We start from the raw sequence: 27,524 nt of genomic DNA, 5'->3' as shown, positions 1-27,524 counted from the left end.
TATAATACAGAGCTATTTTTGCTGCAAGCAATTTACTCTTCAGCGTATAGTTAGGCACTTCCATATGAAACATTTATTAAGCAATTGTGATTTACCTCTTCCCATTTAATTTTTGTTGCTTATAGAATAGTAAAGACAGAATAAGATAGAAAGAGAGAGAGAGATGATAGAATATAGAGAGGGAGGGAGAGATGATAGGTGGTGGTAAAAAATGAATATGGGTGCCCATCTCACAAAAAGTTACTCTGGGTAGCAAACAATTAATAGATATTCATTGGCAGCTGTGTCTGGAAGTATCTTCTCTGTTTTACTACGGTAGGTTACCTGCAGAACTCTTCCTATTTCGTTCCTAAGATCTACTTATCTAATGCCTTCGAAGGGCCATAGCAGTGAGCCCGCCTTAAATACATTGAATTTCCAGATAGGCTTCCTGAAACTCTGCTGACAGCTTGGGTTGCGAGACTAACTTGTGCGTCCAGTCCTTTCCATGTCAGCCGTGAAGGGCAAGCCCCGGAGGCTGACCTACGGGAATCCACCATGAAGGGGAGGAGGGAAGATCCCGATCTGCCGCGCGTGCCAGATCGCAAGCGTGAGCCGGGTGACCGGTTCGCCCACACGGCCCGGAAGGAAGGAAGGAGCCGTGGAGGGGCGGAGCGGAGGAGAAGCAGAGCAGAGGAGAGGGGAGGCCTCCAGGCTCCTGTGTCGGTAGCTGTGGATGAAGGGTGCGAATCTCCGGCTCTGCTCACAGGGTGAGTGGCTCTTCTCGGCTTGGCAGGAAGCGGTTGGCATCGGGCTGGGGTGGGTGAGAGGCTTCTGGATTGTCTCCCTTTCTCTTGATTCCCATGATCGCGATCCTTCTCATCTGCCTTTCTGTTCTATTATCCTTTTCCCCCACCACTCCCCAGACTCCCTTTGACTTGCACGCATTCCTCGTCTTTCAAGGCTTCCTCTTGGCCTCTGCCTTTAATTGTGTCTCTTGTTTTCTTAGATTTGGTTGCTCCCTCGGCCGTCCCCGTCCCCCCGCCGGCCGCGATCCTTGTATTTCAACATTAGCCGAATTTTCTCACGTTGATTCCATAACTCTCCCCACCACCATTACTTTATTTTGCGCTGTACAGTGTGTGAGGGTGCGCGTATATAAGTGGGATACCGATGTGGCCCCATTAATATTCGCTTTGTTTATAACCTTCCCTAAGCAAATGAGCACCCTATTATAGGAAGGAAACCAGAGGTTGGGTGAGCCGCCCTGTTGTCACAGAGTGAGTCAGTACAAAAAGAGATCAGAGGTGAAACTAGGTTGGAGATTTGACCTGTGTGCTGGCACATATCCATCTCTCATTACGAGTCACTAATATAGTACAGATTATGTGCTAAATGCTTGTCAGTTTCTGCCCCTTCTAGTTCATCTAGGCAGTGATAATGACCATTTAGAGACAAAACTTCAAAATGATTTGCTGAAAGCTTTCATGGCACATATAGTTTGGAAGGTGGTGAAAGACAAGCTTCCCAGATTGGCAACTGTATATTCACATCCTCATTAAAAGCATAATTTAAAATGCCTGTTAGCAATTTTTTCTGGTTGATAATTATTAAGTAATAAACTTAATACTCGTGAGCTTCCACTGCTATGAAGCAAACAACAGATACCCTTGAGAGGAACGTGAGTTGTTTGAAAACTGTCATTGCTTCCTGGTTTATGGAAGGATAGTACAATGGAACTGGATTTTTCAAGCAGTTTAGGAGTACTACTTAGAAGAGCAAGTATACAATATTTTACACTTTCTTTCCCTAGACCCTATCAGCAAATTAGATTTAATCTCTTAATTTAGGAATAATACTGCTTTTGACTAATAATCATTGAAACCACTTAAAACAATGAAGTTTGGTTATGATTTTTGGCTTTTTCTGTCAAAAAGGCAGACATCTGAAGTATACATTACAATTGAATTACATTTCTTAAACTGGGTACTGGATGTAAAGCACATCAAATTACAGTTACACAAAAAAAGGAAAACTCCAAAAGTAAGACAATCTTGTACTCTCCTCAAAAAAATGGATTAGATAGAAAAAAAGCTATAAACACACTTAAATTTATATTCACAGTCCAGTTTTCCTTGTTTGTCAACTAGGTTGCCAGTTCTCACTCAAAACAAGTATGGAAACTCCCTCATCCATCTCCCCCAAATATATGCTTTGATACATATCTGTATTTATACACACGTACCCACACAGGTCATTCTATTTACGTTCAAACTCCTAACTACTTCTCACAACGTGAAAGAAATTGTATTGAATCCAGTTACTCCCAATTATGCATATTGGGATGTTATGCTAGAAATTTGTCCTATGTGCTATGGATGGGGATAAGTAGAGAAGAAATCTTTGATGTATTGAATTGGTTTTTCTTCTCTTTGCAAACAACAAGTTGTTAGATGTCTCAGTCCTAGACTGAGAACACAACAGACCTAGGCAACCTTCATGTACTAAGAATCATTGCATTTGGTGGCTTTTGTTTCCAAGCAAATAAGCTTTGGACTGTTTAACCTCGTACAGTCAACAGGTTAGCCCCATCTTTGTCACATTTCTCTTCAACCACAGAGGATCCTGATTTTCCAGAGTCTTCATTTATGGGGAGAGCCTTCATGGAAAGAGGTTCTCCCTGTCAAACTTCTATTTCAAGACTAGCATATCCTGCCTCCCTTACAATTACTGTGTACTTCTAAAAGCTTTTCCTTTTACATTCTCAGGGAATGTAAGATCACAAACAATTACTTGGGAAAACTTGCATTCCTTTATATAATACTTATTTCTAATAAGCCTGTTGGCTGCTCAGTTCAAAAATATTTTATATATTAAAAAAAACACCTATTGAATTGTTAATACATATGACTAAAATGTTTTTGTAACACCAGCTGTCATGAAACAAGGCTTCTATTACACATTTTGAAGTGGGTATGGATATCCAAGATTGCCTCATACAGGTTTGTTCTTTCAGATTATGTTTCATTTCTTTGTAATCAAAATTTAGTTGACTCATCCCTTTGTAGGTATATCAGCAATGAATAAGTGTTGATATATTGGTGGATTGAGTATGAGTCTAGTAGCAATAGTAATTTCAGGAAAAAACATAGAAGGATTGTGAGCTTACATGTGTAGAATAAAAAAAATATGTACAGCTTTTCAGTATATGACGAAGCCAGAAACATAATTTTAAAAACATATCTCTTAATTTAATAATATGGTATATATTATGTGTGGTGCTGAATATGTCATCTTGCAGATTTTTAGACAAGGGGACAATCATTTTTTTCATTGCTTCAGAAATAAACACCAGAAAAAGTATTGTTTTCATTCATATTTTGTATTTTGTCAAGTTCTCAAAACACTGGGTTTTATTCCTGATACTGCATGTTGAATTCTTACAGCCTAAATTTGCTCTAGTGATAGTCCATTGCAACACTAAATGCTGTTTTATAATTTCTTTAATGCTGTCCATCCACCTTATCTGTTATCTTCTCCTTCCTCAACCTTGCCAGACATAGTGGTGTTTTCTAGTCTATTATCTGCTTGCATCATATATTCAAAATATGTAAGTTTCTGCTTGGTGATCATCATTTTAGCAATTCATCTTTATTTGGTCTGCGATTAATTAATTGATTCTTTTTGCAGGCCACAATATTTTTTGTATCTTTCCCCAGATCCATAACTCAAGAGATACCTGCTTTTTAAATATAATTTATTGATGTTTATAAGTAGACAGATAAAAAATTAATACAAATAAGAAACATAAAAACCAAAAAGGAAAATGCAATATTATAGAAAAAAGAAAAAAGAAGATATATAAAAGGTGATTTCCTCTCTCCCCACACGTATAAACCATTTCAGTAATTAAAGCCTTCTCTAATATTTCAGTTTAAAAATCTCTTTTTTTCCTATATCATTCCATATTAATAATCAAATTATACAAACGTCATCATTCAGTTCTAATTAACAAAAGTTTATTAAGAGCATATATATATATATATATATATATATATATATATATATATATATATATATATATATATATATAGCAATAGCAATAGCAATAGCAATAGCAATAGCAGTAGACTTATATACCGCTTCATAGGGCTTTCAGCCCTCTCTAAGCGGTTTACAGAGAGTCAGCATATTGCCCCTCATTTTACCCACCTCGGAAGGATGGAAGGCTGAGTCAACCCTATATATAAGTTTTCATAGATTTTCACGTGTGTAGGTATGCTGGTCTTGTTGTATTCGGGTCTTTTCCCGAGTAATCTTATATATATATTTAATCAAATAAATCCAATCTATAATCCAACCTACTACTTTTTTTAAGAAATAAAACAAAAAAAATATCTTATAAATAGTTCTTTAAAACCTGCCTTATCATTCAGTCCTGGTCAACAAGAAGACCCATTAAGAGCTACCAGAAACCATAACGTGTATTTTACCCAGTTAAATTTTACTTTATAATTCTTCTGCTTACATTTTAATAACATATTTTTAATTCCACTGAATAATGTCCACGAGTTGATTTCTTATCATTTTCTTTTTGTCTGTTTTCAGGAACAGCTTCAGTAGTTTAACTTGTCTCTTTTGTAAATCCAACATAGGACAGGTTTCCAAATCATTCTTCTAATTCCAACAGCGAACCTATAGCACGCTTGCCACAGGTGACACGCGGAGCCATATCTGCTGGTATTCAAGCCATCAGCTCCAGCATGCAAGCGCGCACCGGCTAACTGATTTTGGCCTTCCGGAGGGCCAGGGGAGGCCGTTTTTGCCCTCCCCAGGTTCCAGGAAAGTCTCCATTTCCGGCTTCCAGAGAGCCTCCAGGGGGCTGGGGGGAGGCCATTTATGCCCTCCCCTGGCTCCAGGAAAACCTCTGGAGCCCAGGGAGGGTAAAAAACAGCTCCCCAGGCTCCAGAGACTTTCTTGGAGCCTGAGGAGGGCGAAAACGTTTTCTCCCAGCGCCACGGAGGAAATACAAAGCTCGGCTTGGAGGCGAGCAATGTGGCACGTCTGGGGGGAGGGTTGTACGCACATGCACATGTGGGGGCACACTATGCATTATGGGTGGAGGCATGTGCACATGCTATCGCACGTGTGCACTTGCACTTTTGGCAACAAAAAGGTTAGCCATCATTGTTCTAATTTATTATGTGTAGGTTGCATCTGTGTACGTTTTCTCTTTCTCAGTATCAAACTTTCATAACCATATGTTACTCCTGAAAGAGCATTGCTTTGGCTATTCTGATATGATAATATTTACGTGGACTCTGACATACAGAATATGGACATCTTGTACCTTTTTAAATGTATATATTCTGTTTTAGAGATTTTGTAAGTGATATAGATTAGTTTATGGAAGACACTGCTGTGTAAAACTTTTGTTAAATTAAATTGGGCATCAAGTTTCATGTAGAGCTCATAAACCTCAAGGATTTAATGAGGTATGAGTGGCAAATTGTTACCAATTGTATCTTCTGCACAAGATTTCCCCTGGGTTAAGTTCAAGTATATCAGCTCCAAACTTTTAAATTAACCTTACTTAAATAAAAAATAATATTGCTATTACTGCATTAAATTATTTGTAGTGTCCTTAGTTCACTACTTCACAAAACAATTGCATCTTCTCTTCCCAGGAGGCTTCTGATATCAACACCATGAAAATGTTCAAATCGTAATTTTTCAATTGTTACGATACAAATTGTTCTAAAGTGTAGATGCATGAAGTTGAACCAAACATACCATGCCAAAAAATTTCAGTTTTGGAAGTAGAGTAATGCAATTGAAATGAATGATTAGAAGTAGGCATATGGTTGTGTTAAAAGGTCAGGGCAAAGATGACTCTCCTAAGATGACTAACCAAGGCAATCAAGCGATTGCAATATTGCTTCCAAGGTCCTTAGCCCTCTGATTGCTCAAACTGTTAATGAATTCACGTAGGGCTTAGATTATAACATGTGCTCTAAAATTCCTGATCTGTTTCATCTAAATTGAAAGCACAGGCAGATATCCAAAATGACTGTGGAAAACAAACTTATATCACTGAATTCATTGGGATCTCACTGCCTATTATTTTGGATGGATTAAAATGAAATGCATACTCTTTATTGGACTGTTTGAATCTTGTCTTCTGGGAGGTTTTCTATAGATACAGCCAATAACTTTGTCCTGTGCTTAAAGCAAAACAAAGCTTGTGACTTGTAAAACCTTCCGTATCCTTCTGCATATACAATTGGTGCATAATCAATGTGGTTGTTTGGCATCTCTTCAGATTGTATAGAATGTTTTTTAGTTTGTTTAACATCTGTGTGCTGTAGTGAATGGGTGGAAGGGACTATATGTCCCATCCTTGTAGAACATTCTGCTGACGGAATTGAGAACTGTCCCCTTCCTTTTGGCCTTCTGGAAGAATATTAAAATGTAGTTGGTTGACCTAGGGTTCTGAGTGGGATGTTTATCACTGGAGGTGTGGTAAGAAATTTCAGTCCCGTCCCATCCAACACTTAGCTCTCTTAGTTTCAGTTTCAGTACAGTTTTTAATAATATTTTAATCTATGTAATGTTGATGTTTTGTTATTTTAATTACAGTATCTTTTACTTGTTTTATAGCTTGAAAGCCACCCAGAGTCATCTTGTGTAGGAGATTGGGCGGCAAAATATGTAGTAAATAAAATAAATATAAATCAATCAGAACTTCATATTCAGAATTTTGTAACCTTCGTCACCCTACCACCCAGAATTCTCAGAACAGATTATATATCAATCCACATGTTTTAAAATCAATACATTAATTCAAGATGAAATAGAATCAATTCACTGGATAGTTTTTCAGTGAAATTAATCAAAGTAGATTGTACATTGGTGAATTTACAGCAAGTTTCTGCAAGAAGGATATCTGCAAGATCTGAAACCTTAGCTGATAGAAATCTATGAAATGATGTTATAATAATAAGAAAGAATACTAATTTGCAAATAGTAAAAGATGAGGATACAGATATATGAGATATAAAAATGCTTCCACTATATTTTCATTCTGAATTTAAATGGACTAAATTTGTAGTCAAGTCTTGAAACTTTAAATTTGTAAATTAAACTTAAATTACTGACCTTATTAGCTCCCTATACTATTTCATGGCATAATGCAGCATGCTGTACCTTTTCTCCTAGAATAGATCCCTAAAATATGGATCCTATATTTTCTAGAATTTTTCATTATTGAAATATCTTCATGTAGCAATAAACATTTAATTATAAAGCCTTCAAAAAGTTTGTCCTGGAGATTCTCATACGTTTAGTTTTATTGATGCACAGAGGCATGAAATATTCAAGGAATTTTATGAATGTTTTAATTGAAATCGTATTTTAGCTGTTGCTTTTTGCTGAACTACATTTGCCCTACATTTATTTTCAAGATCTTGCTCAGTAGTTCATTTTATTTGCCTATGTTGGTTGTAAAATTTCATTCAACATGAATAGTTCTGCAGTATAGTCTTTCTTACTTTTCAATCCCAAATCTGAACCATTTATTGTATTGTTATATTTCTATACCTTCTATACTGTTATAAAAAGTATATACGGTATAGAAAACATTCTGAAAACCTTTATCAGAGCATTGATAGGATCTGGTCTGATAGCAATAGCATCATTTTTAGTATTTTGTATTATATGCTTCTATTAAGAGAGACACAAGTTTATGAAATGCAAAATGTTATATAGCGTTAGTCATAAAATTTAATTAAGAATGAACCATGGGACTGCTTAATTTATTTATTTGTTTATTAAATTTCTATGCCTCCCATATCCCCTTCAAGGTGATTCCAGTTCTAGCTAAGTGTGTTATATGAACCCAGCTATTGGTTTAGCTTGTTTGGTTATTTCAACAAATTAGTTTTTAAAAAATCAGAATTTAGTAAACATGTGAATAATCTATTCATATACTATATTACCCTGCTACTTGTATGTTATTTTCTTTAATTCTTTTGAATTAAACACGTGGACATTCTATTCCAACAGGAGTAGAACACATCCTACCCTGTTTCCCTAAAAATAGGATCTCCCCAGATAATAAGTCCAATTGGGTTTTTGAGCGCATATGCTAAAATAAGCCTTCCCCTGAAAATAAGCCCTCCCCGAAAATATTGCAACACAGCAGCAGCCATGAGGTGACCACGCTCGCCATCTTCTGCACCTCAAAAATAATAAGACTTCCCTGAAAATAAGGCCAAGCACTTATTTCAGGGATCAAAAGAAAATAAGACCCTTCTTATTTTCAGGGAAACACGGTATATGGTAACTTGCATGCCATATTGCTGGTTGTGTTCAAGTTGCATTATATTGTAAAATCAGAGATGTAAGAATTTACAATTAAAAGAATTACTATTTGAATATTCATTTGTGAAGATGGAAATTTTTCATAACAAGTTGAAATATGTATAAGTTTTGTAGTGGTATGTTTTCTCGGGAGAAATCAGCAATCAGAATCAGATATTGTTTTGCTAACAAGATGAAGAAATCTTTTTCTGCTTTACTTGTAATAGAATTTACTGAAAAGAAAACCAATCGAAAACATGGACAATTCTTGGAAGAATTGAGATTAACCTAAGTCTAAATTGACTAAAGTCGATATGATTTTTGCAGTCACATAGTAGACTTTAAACTTTCATTTGCCAAGTTGTTTCTAGGTGATTGGTGGCCTGAAATGACAGAATTTCCAGGGTCAATGACTAAAGTGCAGTCAAGTTGTTTATTAACTTGTCTGGTAGCTTACCAAGTCACTAAGCCATAGGTTTTTTAAAAAAAAATTGTTAAAGAAGCAGCAAGAGTTGGGAACACAGAATACACTAAATCAAAGCTAACCAAACAGTGTTATCACTTAGCACAAACAGCTAATATGTCAATAAACGAAGCTATATTTTATTGAGTCTTTTTTCACTATTAAATACAGGAATGCACAGTTTGGAGTTCTCTGGAATTCTTAAGAAGCATAAAAACTAGCCTAATAAAATGTAGCAAATGATAAAATAGTAAATGTTATCTATCCTTTATAATGGTATATATTAATATATCTGCACCTCAATTTCAATAATCCAAGGATGGGACAGTCTGATGTTCACCATTCCTTTAATATATTGTATGAACTAGCCATTACATCCTGCTGCTGACATATATCAAACTCTTTATGCCTTCTTCACTCTAGCTTTATAATGACTGAAGTACATGTGAAAAATGCAGAATGAAACCTAATTTATTGATTTTAGTTATTTGCTACGTATATATGGGAGTTCAAGTTGGCATCCAAAATAGTTTGCCAGCTTTCCCCCATCCCATCAACCACAATCCTGTGAGATAATTTAGAATAAGAGAGAGTGATTACCTTAAAGTAATTCAGGGAGCTTCCATGGCTGGGGGAAAAGTAAGTTTGACAATGCTCCTTTGTTAACCCAGAAATGCTTGCATAATCAAAAATGTTTTTATTTTTTATTGCAGTTCATTTTTATTCACTGTTTGTTTTTTGTTTGTGGGTTTTTTCATGATTGTATTTTTCTCCCATTCCTTTTGGTTAAGCTTTATCAATCCAAGTAGGTTGTAAAGACTCCCTTCATCTTGCTTGTATATAGTTGTCCCTAATTGCAAAATGATACTTGCGTTTTAATCCAGCCTTGTAAATAAGTTTAGAAAACTTACTAGCCTGTTTTGGGTTAACAGAAAAGAGGTAGTGAGTTTTCTCTTCCCTTCAGCAGTTTTCAATGCTAAGCAAGAGTTCTGGAGTGACTACAACAGGGTAGTTTGGTGTTCTCTCCACAGAGTTACTTGCCTGCGTGTAGTTCTTGCTGCAGCAGCTCCCAGATGAAGGTTTAAACCTAAAGGGCCCTAAAGGGTCTTTGTATATTTACAACATTTCAAACTTCTTAATGTATATTTCTCCCATTGAACACATTTGTTCTTAGAATGGGTAAAAATTCATTTCACTTGCCTCAACAGGGATGGGCAATCTTTTGTAATTGAATGATCGTCATCAACACTACCATCCATCACTCTTCTTACGGTTTCCAGTGAAAGCCAAAATAGATGCTGTGGTGACAAATAACAACTCCAGAGCACTGGAATTGTCAACAGCCCCCCTTTCTTTCATTGGAGAATGGAATTAAATCAGATTTTATAGAGGTTGGTGGAGAGGCGGGCTATGCCTTCTTATTCCATAATACATCTGTTTTATTTCATTCCCCACTGAAAATAAGTGGGAAATCTTTTTTCATTAAGTTTCTTTTCTGCTAGACTTCAAGCAGATGATTTGGGGAGAGGGACTAGAAAAGGAATCAGAAGACCCACATGCCATTTTGCCTGTCCCTGTTCTACATTATCTTTACATTAGCATGGTTTTTCCAATATAGTTTTAAAGAAAGAAGATGACTTTGGGGCTTAACCTAAAAAGTTCTCTTTAATTGAATATGACTAGGCCTTAAGAAGTTGTTTTCACTTCTGAAACCCGAGTAGTTATTTTGCTTCATGCTCTCTGCACTGATTTGTATGTTACTTGAGAAGATAGATTTCCTAAGCCTCCTGTAAGCTTTTTCTGGACGGTATTTTGTTCAAGCAATAAATAAATCAGATGACGTGTATGTACTGCTGTGTTAGCTTGTTCTTGACCTTTGATTTTCAGACGTGTAAGAGATAGCCCTTACACATGGTGTTGTGTAACCAAGAGTTCATGTGATAATTGTATTCCTTAATTTTATTCCTTCATCATATATCTTCAATAAATTTTGGTAGTTCAACTTCATATTTTATAGCATAATCCTTTGCATATTTGCATGGAAATAAGTCCTATTAAAGTCAGTGAAGAACTCCTGAGTAAATATAGGATCATGCCATAAGCTTATTGCACCCAAAGCAGATAGTACAATTTCTAATACCCATTATATGTTTGCTTATTGAACTTTATGTGACAGATCTCCCATTTAAAACTAGGAGACAGTTAGGTTTTCATGCACTCTTGAAGTGTTTCCTGGTTATTTTGCAGAACGAGGAATCTCAAACTATAGTCCTTAGTCAGATCATCTGTAGTGTTTTATTCTCAGGAGACAGACACAGAAATATCCTAAAGAAGACTCATTTTAAAGTTGTTGATGCTTCCAGATTACTAATATTTAACTGGGAGGTTAGAATGAAATATATTTGTGGTGTCTGTTGTTTTCTAATACTGACAGAACAAAATCTAATAATGACAGGCAATAAAGTTAAGGAGCTAAGAACACAAGTAGTGTTCTTATTAGTACTCCCAATGAAAAGTCAACACCCATTGAGGGGAAAAAAGAATGCTAGAAATAAACACTGGCTAAAGGATTGGTGTCACCAAGAGAATAAGTTGACACCCCACTTCTTTGTGGCAGCCCCTCAAATATTAGAATACTGCTATCATGTCAGCCCTAGTTTTTCTTTTCTCTAGACTAGCCAAACCCAAATCCTGCAACCATTCTTCATATGTTTTAGTCTCCAGGCTTTTGATCATCTTAGTTGCTCTTCTCTGAACTTTTTCCAAAGTTTCAACATCTTTTTTGTAGTGTGGTGACCAAAATTAGTAGCAGTATTCCAGATCTGGTCTTACTAAGGTTTTATAAAGTGGTACTAATACTTTATGTGATTTTGATTCTATGTCTCTTTTTATACATCCCAGGATTGTATTAGCTTTTTTGGCTGCTGCCACACACTGCTGGCTCATATTCAAGTGATCATTCATTAGGACTCCATGATCCCTCTCACAGTTACTGTTTTTGAGCTGGGTCTCACCTAATCTGTACTTATACCTTTGGTTTTTCCTGCCTAAATGTAAAACTTTGCTTTTCTCCACATTAAAATTCATTTTGTTGGATAGGGCCCATTGTTCAAGTTTGTCAAGATCTTTTTGGATACTGAGCTTGTCTTCTGGGGTGTTGACTATTCCTGCCACCTTACTGTCATCTGCAAACTTGATACAGATGGCACTTCTATTCCCTCATCTATGTCATTTATAAAGATATTGAAGAGTACCGGACCTAAAATGGAATCTTGCGGTACCCAACTGCTTATTTCCCTCCATGTAGATGTAGTACTATTAAGGACTACTCATTGAATGTCTATGGAGAGTCTTAGTTGTCCAGGTCATGGTTTTCCCAAAGGCGCTTTTCTAAGAGGCAACTGGACTTTCTAGTAAGTCCAGTTGCCTCTTGAAAAAGCACCTTTGTGACTATTTGTTGAGTAGAGTTTGTCAGCCAGCTACAAATCCACCTAGTGGTGATATTGTCTATTTCACATTTTTCTAGCTTACCAAGAAGTATGTTGTTCTCTACTTTGTTAAATATCATACTGAAATCTAAGTATACTATGTCCATAGCATTTTGCTGGTCTACTAATTTAGTCACTTTATCAAAGAACGAAATAAGATTGGTTTGGCATGAACTATTTTAATAAATCTGTACTAGCTACAGGTTATGTCTTTGTTTCTAGATGTTCACAGATCTGTTTTTTGATGATCTTTTCCAGGATCTTCCCAGGTATTGATATTAGACTGATTAGTCTCTAATTTCCTGAGTCTGTCACCCCCCTTTCTTGAAAATGGGAACCATGTCAGCCCTCTTCTAATTCTCAGGAATTTCCCCAGTGCTCCAGGATTTTTGAAAGATATGGTACAACGGTTCTGATATAACATCTGGCAGCTCCTTCAAAACTCTGGGGTGTAATCTGTCAAGTCCTGATGATTTATATTCATCAATACAATACAATAGCAGAGTTGGAAGGAACGTTGGAGGTCTTCTAGTCCAACCCCCTGCCTAGACAGGAAACCCTATACCATTCAGACAAATGGCTATCCAACCTCTTTTTAAAGACTTCCAGTGTTCAGGCATTCACAACTTCTGGAGGCAAGCTGTTCCACTGATTAATTGTTCTAACTGTCAGGAAATTTCTCCTCAGTTCTAAGGTGCGTCTCTCCTTGATTAGTTTCCACCCATTACTTCTTGTTCTACCCTCAGGTCCCTTGGAAAATAGTTTGACTCCCTCTTCTTTGTGGCAAGCCCTGAAGATCAGATAGGTGTTCTCTTACCATTTTATTACTTATTTTAATTTTTATTTCTAGTTTGTCTTTTATTTCTTTTTACATGAAGCCTGATGCAAAGAATGTGTTAAGCAGATCTGCTTTCTCCCTACTGCCTGTTACTTCTTTGCCATCTTCTCTCATTAGTGGCACAGCTATTTCCTTGACTTTTTTCTTGTTAGTACTATGTTGAAAGAAACTTTTTAAAAATTATCTTTGACTTTTTTTGCAAGTCTTTGTTCATTCTCAGCCTTTGCTTTCCTGACTTCATCTTTGCAGATTCTGACTATCTGCTGATATTCTGCCTTAGTTATATATCCCTCTTTCCATTTTTTGTACTTGCCCTTTTTGTCTTTCAGTTTATCAAAGAGATCGTTGTGCAATCATACTGGTTTCTTCTTGAATTTCTTGTTTTTCTTTTTCAGTGGTATTGTATTGGACTGGGTTTTTATGAATGCATTTTTCAGAGTTTCCCACACTTCTTGAGTTATTTTCCCCTTTAGGATTTTTATCCATGGAATCTTTCCTAGGCTCTCTATGAGTTTGTTAAAATCAGTTCTTTTAAAGTTTAAGACACTGCTTAGATTATGTTCTATTGCTTGTGTTTGCATTATATTGAATTCCAGTATGCCATGGACACTTTTACCCAAGGTTCCGGCAACTTCAACTCTCTCTATTACTTCTTCTTTATTAGTAAGAATTAGATCTAGAGTAGCTTTTCTTCTAGTTCCCTCCCCTACTTTTAGATGACAAAGTTGTTGGCTAGGTTGGTTAGGAATCTGTTTGATCTCCCACTTGCTGCAGAATTTGTCTCTCAGTTGATATCAGGGTAGTTAAAGTTTCCCATTACTACTGTGATATGCTTCCTACATACATTTGTTAACTGGTTGGCAAAAGGTTCATCTATTTCTTCTGTTTGGTTGGGTGGCCTGTAATATATGGCAATATCACTCTTTTTCCATTTTATATTGGCCCATATACATTCAAGGGGGTTTTATCTTTGATCAGGTACATTTTTGTAAATATCTTATATATCTTATATATATAATATAATGTCACCTTCTCTTTTTGTAGATCTATTTCTTTTGAACAATTTGTATCCATCCATCAGTATATTTTAGTCATGGGTTTCATCCCACCAGGTTTCTGTAATGGCAACTATATCATACCTACCCTCGTGTACTATTGCTTCTAGTTCATCCTGTTTGTTCCCCAAACTTTGAGTATCTGTATTTAAGACTTTTATGCCTTCCCATGGGTATGTTTCCTGTATCTCCTACTTGAGCCGAGGTGGCGCAGTGGTTAAATGCAGCACTGCAGGCTACTGCTAGATCAGCAGTTCAGCGGTTCAAATCTCACCGGCTCAGGGTTGACTCAGCCTTCCATCCTTCCGAGGTGGGTAAAATGAGGACCCGGATTGTTGGGGGCAATATGCTGACTCCCTGTAAACTGCTTAGAGAGGGCTGAAAGCCCTATGAAGCGGTATATAAGTCTACTGCTATTGCTATTGCTATTGCTATTGTTTGAGTTTTTCTTTTTTCTAATCACTCCCTACCTCATTATTTTATTTGTTTTGTTGGGATTTACGATTGGTTTTGTATTCTAGAGATTCTAAAGACTGGTCACACACACATACATGCACACAGATACACATTTTAGTTTAAAGCCTTTCTGATGAATTAGGCCAATCTTTTTCCAACTACATTTTCCCGTTTTTGTGAGATGCAGCCTGTCCCTTTGCCAAGAGTCTTTCATGTAGGTAATATAGTCCATGATCCAGGAAATCAAAGTTTTCCAAAGCACCAGAAGACAAGATAAGAAACAATGGATGGAAATTAATCAATGAGAGAAGCAACCTGGAATTAAGGAGAAGCTTCCCAACTGTGTGGACAATTAACCAGTGGAACAGCTTGCTGTCAGAAGTTGTGGGTGCTTCATCACTGGAGGTTTTTAAGAAAAGACTGAACAACCACCTACCTGAAATGTTATAGGGTCTCCTGCTTGAGCATGGGGCTGGACTAGAAGACTTCTAAGGTCCCTTCCAGCTCTATTCTGATTGATTGAGAATATTTTAATCCTAAAATAGTGCACAAGGACCATCAGTAGGAAAGCAATAGAAGTGCTTCTTACCAGTCTAAAATTCAAGTAACACATTACAATACAGTCGGCTCAGAACAGTGGCTGTAATTAATCTGTGTTTTACTTTTTTTTAATCATTTGCATATGATATGCCAGATACATTTTCTTATGACACATTTCACATTTTAGTAAACCATCTGGAGTCTCGGAAAGTGGGTAGTGTAGAAATATATGTAAATAAATAAACTTCTCATTCTGTATCATTAGATGCTTCAAGTAGGGGTGGGAAACAGTGCCTTTTGCTATAGTAAAAGCTTTGCAGTCATTGATGAGTTTAAGCGGTCTGTAAAAGATAAAGCAGAAAGTCAGAAGCAAGTATAGCTAATGATGTAAGCTTTTAGGTTTTACAAGGTTTACTAGAAAAGATGAGGTTATGTCAGTGGTGGGTTTCAAAAATTGTTCAAACCTACTCTGTGGGTGTGGCCTCTTTTGCGGGAGTGGCTTGCCACCCATGTGACCGGATATGAAGATGCCGACAACACTTGTCAGAACCACCTTAAATTACCTCACACACAGCACTGGCATGCATAAGAATATGATGTAAACTTGTTTTTTAAAAGGCATCTTTGGTTTGCATTAAAACAACTTCAACACACGCAATGTTCTGATTGCACCACAAAGGCAGTAGTCATCCTTATCTTTCACACAGGCACTGAGTTTTATAAATATGAGCATGATAGTGTAGAATAATCATATCCAAGGACCAGTGATGGGTTTCAAAAAAATTTAGAACCTCTTCTGTAGATGTGGCCTGCTTTCCGGGTCTACTGGTGGAACCTCTTCTAACCGGTTCGGTAGATTTGACGAACCGGTTCTACCGAATAGGTGCGAATTGGTAGGAACCCATCTCTGGGTTATGTGAAGTATTCTTTGGAGTGGATTGATACCTTCAGCTTTGAAACCATAAGAAGAGCTTTGCTGGTCAAGTCCACATGCCTATCTAATCCAACATTAGGTGTTAAAAGTCAACCAGGAATATTTTAAAAATTCACAAATGTGGCCAGGGAAGCAGTAGCTTTCCTCCAATGTTGCTATCTAATAGCTGGTATTTAGGTATACTATTACCAAAACCATTAGCTATAAATTTGGCTAAAAGAAGCAGCGCCATGTTAACCATACATTATATAAAATATACTTATTTTTATCAGTCTTGAATTCTCAACATATTTAGTTTCAATACAGTAGGTGACTCTGAGTCCTCATGTTACTAGAAAAAAACTTACTTCCATCCATATTTTCCATACAATGCCTAATTTTATACCTTTCTGTCATGTTAACTCTTTTTGCTTCAAATGAAAAAGCCCTAGATGCTACAGGTAGTCCTCGATTTATAACACAATTGAGCCTAAGATTTCTCTTGCTACGTGAGACATCTGTTAAGTGAGTGTTGCCCCATTTTATGACCTTTTTTGCCACAATTATTAAGGAAATCACAGCAGTTGTTAAGTTAATAGCACGGCTGTTAAGTGACTCTGGCTTCCCCATTGACTTTGCTTGTCAGAAGGTTGCAAAAAAGTGATTACATGACACCAGGACACTGCAACTGTCGTAAATAAATGCCAGCTGCCAAGTGTCCAAATTTCCATCATGTGATCATGGAGATGCTGCAATGATTGAAAGTGTGAAAACTGATAAGTCACTTTTTTCATTGCTTTTGTAACTTCAAACAATCACTAAATTTTGTAAATAATACAGGACTGCCTGTATTATTTTTTGTCTCATGGAATTGTCCAGACCATTTTAAATCACTGGGATCTTTTTGACCTTCTTTAAAGTAGTTTAATCTAAAGTTGGACCGGAAACTGTTCTGCCACTGAGCAGTCTGGAAAAAAAAAAACCTGATCAAGGGCCATCTAGGTTTTTGGTCAAGCAGATAGTTTTTCCTGTTGTAACCTGATTCTGAGCAGATTACAAAATATTTTATCTAGAAGGAAGCAAATTTTATCTTAACTGATGGCAGGTATAACACCATTGGATTTAACTCTGAAGAGCCTTCAGGTGCAAACCTTTGAATCACTCCCCACCCCACCCCAGAAAATTTTAATTTATTCAAAGTAGGTTAAAATACAAAACACCCAAAATATTTTTAAAAGGACAATAGAGTAAAAAACACAACAATAAGACATTAAAAAGTAGAAGTGTCTTTAAAAAAGAAAAAAGACTAACATATATACACATAATTTTCTTTTTTTTAAAAAGACACATTTGAATCACTTGGTATCAGCTTACACAGATACAGCAATGATGGTAATAATCCCTCCCAAGCAATTCAGTTTGATAATGACACCTTCAATTGGCAATGCTATAGTTTAGGAGTCATAACTTGTCAAGTAATCATATCTGCAGCCACTTCCTGTGCAATTGAAGAAAAATCACATTTGAACTGCAGATGCCTTTTAGTCATGACCTCATAATGCTGATGTGGAAAAAACTATTCATTCTCTGTGAGTTTATAGTTACATAAACTTACAGAAAATGAATATATAGTTTATAGATGTGATGTTATTCTGTGCCTCTGAATTGGTGACATGCCCCTCCTCTTCTGCACCCAATGCCACTTATCAGAAATCTAGGCAGTGAGTCTCCCATTGGAGAATGTTGTTGGAGAAATACCAACAGGAAGACTGAGCTGCATTTTGGGGGGGGAATGTGGCATTTCTTTTAGCGTAAAAATACTTCCCTCTGGAGCACTTAAGTACTTAAGATTTTAATCAGTTCACATTTTAGTAGTTTCACAACAAAACAGTTAAAGCAGATTCGCCCCGTATATATACCTTACCCTTTCTTCCTTTTCCCATGTGCTGTTTCAGTAAATTTTAAATGCCCCTCATACCTGTGATTACTATTCTTTTCTTTCAGATCCAATAAGATTTTGAAATGTCCTTTATATTTGACTGGATTTACAGTGGCTTCAGTAGTGTACTGCAATTTTTAGGTAAGGTATCCACAATTCCATGTCAATGTTCTAATTTACATTCATGACTATTTCTTTCTGTTGTTGTTTTCTTTACACAGTGCTGGTTAAGCAACTTCATTTAGGTTGATGCAGATTGACTGATATTTCTTATTTATTGATTTAGACATGCTGAAGGATACAGACAAAAAACACTTGTAATTCTTTTCTCTGTCTCAGCCTAAAGAACTATCTCTAGTTACAGTAAATGATATTAAAATACATCAAAAAGCAAAGCTAATAATTTGAGCTATTTGCCATGTTACTTTTAATCTATAGAGTATTTGGCAATTTGGCTTTTGAGTCTATCACAAAGAACAGAATGTGACCTTCACATTAGCATAAAAATACTTCTCTCTCCACAGAAAACTCCAACCTCTTCCATTATTAATTAATCTATGCCTGCCAACAGTCCATCATGTTAGTCCCTGTTGCTGGTTCAAATTTTCTTTACATTTTGATGTGGCATGCCAGCTACTTTTTCCAAAGTACCATATTTTTTGGACTATAAGATGCACCTTTCCCCCCACTCAAAAAAGAGGGTGAAAATCTGGGTGTATCTTATACACAGAATACAGGATTGTTGGCCTCCTGAAACCCTGCCCCCTTCACAAAAATGGACGTGCAGAGGGTTTGGGAGGCCTGCAAGTGCTCCGGGGGCTGGGGAGGGCAAAAATGAATGAAAAACAGGCCATTTTTGCTCATTTTTGCCCCCCAGCCCCCAGGAGCACTTTGCAGGCCTCTCAAACTCTCTGCATGCCCTGTTTTTCACCAAAAAATGAGGCGTGCAGAGGGTTTGGGAGGTCTACAGAGTGCAAAAACTTTTTTAAAATTTACCTCTTCAAAATCTTGGTGCGTCTTATATCCAAAAAATACGGTATCTTCTCCCTTTTACCCCTCTCCCCCATTCAGATTGTTGGATTCATTAGTACATAAGCCTGCTCCTGGCAATTGCCAAACACTATCATGAGATATATTATTCCCTACCTTTGCTTTGTGAGTAACAAGGTGCTGGTAAATGGATTGAGGCAGGGGTTCTCAAATGGTGAGTTGTGACCCTCCGAAGGGCATGTCCAAACTAGAGGGAGTGGACCTTTTTTTTTTTTTTAAATGTGACTAGGTTTGCAAAGGAACAGCTTGAGTCTTGTCAAAACTCACTCTGGTCTTTGGTCCCTGCTTGCCTGGGTAAGCTTGCAAAGTTTGAGAATACACAGGTAAATAAAAGCAATATCTCAAACTTTACCCCAATGAAATAATTTTATTTATGGGGCAGAGGTGTATCAATTCATTTATCATTTTTTAGGCCTAATGCATGATTTGACTTGGTTAACAGTGGACCCTTTGGATTAAAGAGTGGGGTGATGGAGAGAGACAAAAATATATCTGGCAGATAATGTGAGATGAAGTAGCTTGGCAGCCTATAAATCTGGCAGTGCCTTTCAGAGACTCGTGTAGTGAGGCTAGCCATCACATAAGTAGTTAGCAAGTAGCTACCTGCTTGCATGATGGTCAAACTCACTGCATGAGCCTCTGAAAGGTACTGCCAGATAAACTGGTTTTATCTTTCAGTGTCCACATTTGAAGGTCAAAAAAAAGTTAATAGGGCAGTTGCCGCAGGGCATTCAATGTATTACCCTTTTACTAATGTGTGGCTATTGTACACATGAACACAAGATGAAGCTTCAATCAATCACCCTGTCTTCAAAGAGACTTTCTTGACAGATCTTTCTGCCCAGAGATTGATGTTCTGTACTCCCAAAAACCCTTGAACCAGAGATTACAGTAGGGTCCTCAGAAAACTAAAATGTTGTTTCATTTTTGTTTTTACTTCACAGAGTCATTGAATAGTAACTGTCTACTGTTTTAATGCTTATTTTCAAGTGTATGGTTGGCTTAGGAATTCTGGGAGTTGAAGTCCACAAGTCATAAAAGGGCCATGGTTTTCCTCCCCTGATTTAAATAATCAGCATGAACTAGAAGAAACATGGTTGACATTTTAGTTTTTGAAGGTGTCAGCATTCACCTGTCATATTTTAAGCAGAGTCTTCCAGAGCAGTGTCTGGATTTTAAATTCTAGGAGCACATGGTGCTATACAGAATGCCTAGGTTTCGTCAAAAGGATTTCTTATACCATTTTGGAGTGAGCTGAGAAAATTAATCCCTGTTCACCAAACAGTCTCATTCTTTTTCAGGATTATACAAGAAAACAGGTAAACTAGTATTCCTCGGATTGGATAATGCTGGAAAAACTACTCTCTTGCACATGCTTAAAGATGACAGACTGGGACAACATGTCCCCACATTACATCCCAGTAAGTCAATGTTTTAGTTTTGATGTATATTTAGCACTGCTTCAAAGCTGATGTATGCTTTATTAATTTTTAGGCCACCGAAAAGCTTATGGGGAAGGGTAGGAATTAAAATGGGTAATGGCAGTCTTTCTTTCTTTCTTTCTTTCTTTCTTTCTTTCTTTCTTTCTTTCTTTCTTTCTTTATCTCTCTCTCCCTCCCTCCCTCCCTCTCTCTCTCTTTTTCTCTCTTTTCATTGCTGATAATAAAAATTATTTTTATTTATGGCAATGTCAAATGCAAATCAAATAGCTAAAGGTTTATTAAATGTTTGCCGTCATTTCTTATATAAGCACTCAAAAATATCTTACAACAGTAAAAATGAACTGTACAAATGTACAAACTGTAAATTTTATATTAGAATAAAAATTAATCAAATCTTAAAAACTTGATGAAGGAGTTGAAACAGTCATTTATTTTTTTCCCCTATTTGCCCTGATTTGCTCCTGTAATGACATAGGCCATTAACCAACCCAGGACTTAGCTGCTTTCAGAAATTTAAGGGGAGCATTTACTGAAAAACACTTGTTTTTTAAAAAAATAATTTCATGTTTCTATAGCTTCTGAAGAGCTGACAATTGCTGGAATGACATTTACAACTTTTGATCTAGGAGGACATGCTCAAGGTAAGAGAAGCAAACAGGCAGAATCCTCACTGCAGTATCTAAATGAAGCTAGTTTAATCTTTCTTTTCCAAGGTGATCATACAACTTTTTTTTCCTGTTCTGAAAATCTTTTTAATATTGTATTTGATTTTAAATTTGTTGTCTAGACATCGTTCTGATGCTTTTTTCCCTCATAATAAATGCACATACGAAGGGTAATCCTTTGTATCCTTTGCATGGGTGAAGGCAACTTAAATGTTGTATCAATGCACCTTCACTGTTACACTTTCCAGTCAAATTTCGGTGATTAATTTTTATTTCTAATAATAACAGAAAATATGATTAGAATTGTTTTATGATTTTAATAGGATAAAATTATGCCCTTCTTTGGTTTTTATTACATATGGAATAAGACAAATTATTAAAGGCTTTGTTCTGCTGTTCAATATTAGAGTAACTAAGTCCTCTTGTCATTCTTGCTACGTATTTATATATTTATCAGTTTCGACTTTGACTATCCAATGGTTTCAAAATGATATTTTCTAGAGTACATGAAATGCTGCTCCTGAAAGGCTGTGCTATTTAACTTTTTAATAAGATGATTTAGTAATACAGGTAATCCTCAACTTACAACAGTTCATTTAGTGGCCATTCGAAGTTACAACAGCACTGAAAAACATGACTTATGACCATTTTTTACAGTTATGACCTTTGCAGCATCTCCATGTGTAGGACTCAGAAATCTACCATAGCAGGTGTCCAAAATGTCTGCCTGCCTCTGCAGAGTTTATTTGGCTTTTATACAGTTTCAACAAGCAAAGCAAAAGCATAGGTAGCAACAGCCTCTTATTGGCTTATTCTCCTTGTCAATCTCTAAGACCATCCCAGCCAGGGTAGAATCTCATGTAACCCCCTGGTAGTGCCTGGTTCTACTAATTAGGTTAGCTCATAGATAGTTGAGGTAATCGGTTACTAAGGCGCATGGCAGTTTGCTGCGCATGCCTGTACGTAACCTTTGTATAACCTCTACATCCATGATCATGTGATCAAAATTCAGATGCTTGCCGACTGGTTCATATTTATGACCGTTGATGAGTAACAAGGTCAAATGATTCCCTTTTGCGGCTTTCTGACAAGCAAAGTCAGTGGGGATGCCAGATTCACTTAACAACCGGGTTACTAACTTAACAATTGCAGTGATTCACTTAACAACTGTGGCAAGAAAGGTTGTAAGATGGGGCAAAGTTCACTTAACAAATGTCTCACTTAACAATAGAAATTTTGGGCTCAATTGTGGTCATAAGTCAAGGACTACCTGTACTTATTAAACATTTTTTTAAAAAATCCACTTCAACATATAATAATTTTTTAAAAGCTCTTAATATTACATGGTAATTCAACAATAAATTCACAAGAAACTGTGTTTCTCAATATAAATGATACTGTTTTCAGCTTTAAACCCAGTGCAAAAAAAAATCACTTTCAAAAACCTTTTAGTTTATTTATTTGTTTAGTTTATTTGTCTTGTATGCCGCCCACTCCCGAAGGACTCCGGGCGGCTCACAATAGACAAGGGAAGGGGGATAAATAGACATAGATCCAAATGCCCTTTTAAAAAGTTTATCCAACTGAATGAAATGCTACTGTCAGTTAGCATTTGACTTACATTCGTTTGGTTCAAAGTTACGACATTGAAAATGACATACAACAGATCCTCACACTTAAGACCATCACCGCATCCCTATGGTGATATGATCAACATTTGATTGCTTGACAATTGGCATGTATTTACAATGGCCTCAGTCCCGGGATCATGTAGTCACCAGTTGTAAACTTCCTAGCTGGCTTCCAACAAGTAAAGTCAGTGGGAGAAGTCAGTCTCACTTCTCACTGCATGAATCACTTAACAAATACAGTGATTTGCTCAACAACTGTGGCAGGAAAGGTTGTAAAATCTGGCCTGACTCGTTTAACAACCAAATTGCTTAGCAATGAAAATTCTAAGTCCCTATTATGGTCATAGGTCAAGGACTACCTGTAGCATCTATGAATAGAGTAACAAGAGTCGTAGGCAATTCCCCGTTGCAGTCTCTTTATAACCCTCTTTTATTAGCTCGCAGGGTTTGGAAAAACTATCTGCCTGCCATCAACGGCATTGTCTTTCTAGTGGACTGTGCGGATCATGAAAGATTGGCTGAAGCTAAGCAAGAACTTGATGTGAGTTTATATATATTCTGCACTTGCTAAAATCCAGATGAAAAGCCCAACATTGCAATGACTGGGTGGGGAAGCTTTTACGATACAACATTTGGGTGGGTCTGTTGTGTCATTGTGGGAAAGACCAGTTTCTATTATCCTTTACTTTTCCTTAAATCTGGGTTAGTAAAGTCAGGACTATCAAAAGTCACAAACCAGGAGGTCCACAATTTGCCCAATCAGAATTGTGTCCTTAAGTAGGCTGCTTCTCCCTATCAAAGGATGTCTTTGGTCAACAGAAGATGTTCAAGGCCCATAATGTATATTCTACATCTATGTTCTAGTGCAGTGGCCCCCAATGTTTTGGGCACCAGGGACCTGTTCTGTGGAGATATGTTTTTCCACTGGGGCATAGTTTTGCGTGCTGCCTGCATTTCACAAATGGGGCTTTGCTTCTTTGCGTGGCCCAGTTGCTGGCATGCTGTGGACTGGTGCCGATCCATGACCAGGGGTTGAGGGACCCCATATTCTAGAGGAAGCTTCCCCATGTTTCTTATATGGTAGTATTACTGGAAAGCAATATGCATTGTGAGGTCAATTTTTCATCTCTTTGCAAGCCATTGTAGGAAAATATCAAGGAGCATTATATTTTTCATAACATAAATAGACTTTAAAAGAAATTATTTTTATTCAAATGAAGTGAATATTTCTAGAAAAGGAATATTAGCAACAATTCACCCCAATCCCCAAATCTTAATTGCAATTGCTAACTAATTACCCTATCATAATTTTAATATAGTTGCCACTTGTTATAATATACAAGCCACTATGTTATAATCTGAATGAAGTTAAAATGATATTAAAGGTCACATGACCATATCATGAGTTAGTAAACTTCAACACCTCCAGCTTAGAAAATCTGATGTCCAATATTGTCCATCCTTTCAAATATATTTGAGGGGGCGGGGATATCTAATGTACCCTGAATACAATTTCTGATGAATCAATCTTAGTTTGGTTGATACTATTCTAACATTTAAGATAGGAATCCATTGATGGGCCTTTATTATATATCCATATTTGATCCTTATTTAATGTTATGAAGTAGAATCACATGGAAGAAAGCCATTTTGTATGCCAATATCTGACTCTTCTTTCTTATTTTAATGTTCAAGAGATCTGGCAGTCAGTTAGTATAGATACTGTCTAGAACAGCTTCAGAAGGTCTTCAGAAGTTTCTCCTTGTGTTTGATGTCCTTCTATTTTGTACTGGTTGTATGAAACCTAAAATATACATTTCTTCCTTTCTTCTTAGGCATTAATGACAGATGAAACTATTGCTAATGTGCCTATCCTAATTCTTGGCAACAAGATTGACAGACCAGAAGCCATCAGTGAAGAGAGGTTACGAGAAATGTTTGGTTTGTATGGCCAGACAACAGGAAAGGTAGGTATCTTTTTTCATAACCCTAAACTCTGGGATTCAGTGTATTAGCCATATTTTTTCCTCTCAGCTCTGCTTTACTTCTAGTTTGTCTAAAATTCTGTAGCAATTCCATATTTCTGTAGAGTTTAATAATATGTCAGGAATCCAGTTGTAACAAGTTTGTTGGATTTCCCCCCCTAATCCATTATCTGTGTTATTTACAATAAAAGTAAATTTCTCCTCCCCCCCTCTTGTAAAACTACATATTGCTTACCCAGAAAGTTAAGCCAAACTACCTTATTTTCCCAAAAATAAGACCTCCTCAGATAATAAGCCCGATTGGGCTTTTGAGCGCATGCGCTAAATTAAGCCCTCCCCCAGAAATAAGCCCTCACCAAAAATATTGCAACACAGTGGCAGCCATGAGGTGACCATGCTCGCCGACTCATGCACCTCAAAAATAATAAGACCTCCCAGAAAATAAGGCCAAGCACTTTTTCTTTGGGGGGGGGGGTGTCAAAAGAAAATAAGACTCTGTCTTGTTTTGTGGGAAACATGGTACTTCTGTCCAGGAATAGTTATATCTAGAATATAGAATGTTCTTAAGTGGCCAAGTGTGGTTGAACAATAGATTTAAAAAGCTACAAGAGTTAAAGGTGGTCAGCACTATCAAATAGTACTGATGGGCATTGCCTTCTTGTAAAGAAATCAAGAATTCTTGACTGAATCTGCACCCTCTTTTTTTTATTTCCAGGGGAATGTCTCAGTGAAGGAATTGAACACTCGGCCCTTAGAAGTTTTCATGTGCAGTGTGTTGAAGAGACAAGGCTATGGGGAAGGATTTCGCTGGATGGCACAATACATTGATTAATGCCAAATTCACATTACTACACACTATCCAAACCTGTTCATGTTCTGATCAATCAGTGTACATAACTTGAACTTAATAGATTTTGGTTACAAAAGCGTATTTTTTTTATTGTATCAATTGTGTTAAATTTTAAGCGTAAAGACTGAAAACAGATTTTAAGCAAGTTTGTCAATTTGGATCTTGTAACATTAGTCCCTAGGCCTATCAAGCCACCTTCTTTTTGGATTAACTTATATGTTGTCTGCAGTTCTCACCCATTTTTCTTTTTAGCTTTCCCACACAGTATGTTTTTTAAATGCACTTTTTAACAGCTCAGCCCCACAGACTTGTTGGTCCTATTTAATGCTCATCATGTTAAATTTTTAAGTCTTTTTTTCAGAACCAATTTTATAAATGTAAAGTGAATAACGACTCCTCAAAGGATAGTCATGAATAAGCTTTATGAATAATTGCATGATGCCTTACAGTTTTCAATAATATACTTTCTTATGCAACGTCATGCAATAAAACTAAATCCCATTTCGTGACATCTTTAATGGGGACATGTTTCATTTTAATGTGTCTTAACCTAGTAAATATGTTTTAAAATGTGAATCTGTGGGATAGTTTTCTAAAATGCAGTATAATTTCCATGTACTGTAGACTTTTTATATTATTTATTCGATTACCTTTACGCTGGGAATGAATCACATTAACGTTATCCATGCTTGTGGATGTAAATGTTCGGTCACTGTTTTTTACATTGTAAAGAAAGGAGCACTACTGTCTCATTGTGTAGTGCATCATGTAGTGCTAGTGGGTGCCTGAGTGCAGCTTTTTAGAAAACCATTGGGTTGGTCCTCCAAATACACATTTAGAAGCCTGGTTCCTGTGTGAATTATGTTACTGGATTGAGTACGGTGTAACTTACCCACTGCTCAGAGCATTTGTCTTTCCTGTCACAGCATTCATGCAACCTGTCAAAGGTTGCAAAAGGTGACTGATTGCCATTCAAATGATATAGAGAACAGGTCAGTACTTTGTTGCCATCCTTGGCTACAGAGATGGAATTTTATTTTTTATTTTCTCTTAACTGCATATCTGTTAATAAACTGAAAGTGGTGGTTCAGAGAAGGACCTGTGTATCAACTTCATGGTTTTGTTTAAAATTTGGCTTTGTGGCATTGCCACAAAGTTTCATATTTTGATTTAAAATGTGGAACACCAAATATGGACTTAGGGAATGAAAAAATACCCTTAGAGAAGGAGTGTGAAACTCAAGGTGCAGGGTCTGGATCTGGTCCATGGGGTGCTTAGATCTGGCCCGCAGGGTCAACCTGGAAACAGAGAAGCACTGGCCCATGGTGCCTCTGTCAGCTCTGGCGAGCTCTGTTTTCGGCTGCGACAGCCTCCTGCAACCCTCTGCCAGCAAAAATGCCATTTTCACTGTCAGAGTGCTCAGGCCACTGCAGGCGCCCCTAACACGAGTGATGCCAAGCTGGCCACACCACCCTAGCCACAGCCACTCCATCCCACTGAGGTCAAACACAATCCTGATGCGGCCCTCAATAAAATTGAGTTTGACACTCCTGCTTTAGAGCAATCAATTGTTCTAAGAATCTTAGTGCCCTTGCATGTAATTTCTTTCAGTTGAGAAGCCAAGTGCTCAGATGGCACAGGGAGCCCTCTATGGACGCTATTTGAAACTGCTTTCCTTTGCTGATTAAGATTCATAGGCTAGATTTAAAAGTGAAAGATGAGAAGGCCTCATGTAGATTTGAGTAACAAGAAGGCCTCATGTAGTTTTGAGTTGTTAGACTGCCTTGTGTAAAGCCCTGGATGTAGGGCTTTTGAAGAACTACAATTAGTTTTATTATATATACTTATTATCAGGAAATAAGCTTTTCA

At 36.9% G+C, this 27,524-nt stretch overlaps 1 protein-coding gene across 1 annotated transcript; it reads left to right on the top strand.

The window, feature by feature from the left end:
* Positions 1-548: 548 nt before the first annotated feature.
* On the top strand, positions 549-26,747 carry SAR1B (secretion associated Ras related GTPase 1B). The gene is made up of 7 exons (XM_032209015.1): positions 549-749; positions 18,098-18,173; positions 20,384-20,503; positions 21,100-21,165; positions 23,258-23,361; positions 24,656-24,787; positions 25,521-26,747. Exons 2-7 carry the CDS (start codon positions 18,116-18,118, stop codon positions 25,635-25,637), a joined length of 597 nt encoding a protein of 198 aa, XP_032064906.1. The 5' UTR covers positions 549-749; positions 18,098-18,115; the 3' UTR covers positions 25,638-26,747.
* The last annotated feature ends 777 nt before the right edge of the window (positions 26,748-27,524 follow it).

The sequence above is a fragment of the Thamnophis elegans genome, chromosome 2, assembly GCF_009769535.1.
Source record: "Thamnophis elegans isolate rThaEle1 chromosome 2, rThaEle1.pri, whole genome shotgun sequence".
Lineage (NCBI taxonomy): Eukaryota > Metazoa > Chordata > Lepidosauria > Squamata > Colubridae > Thamnophis > Thamnophis elegans.
This window is presented reverse-complemented; position numbering and strand designations above follow the sequence as displayed.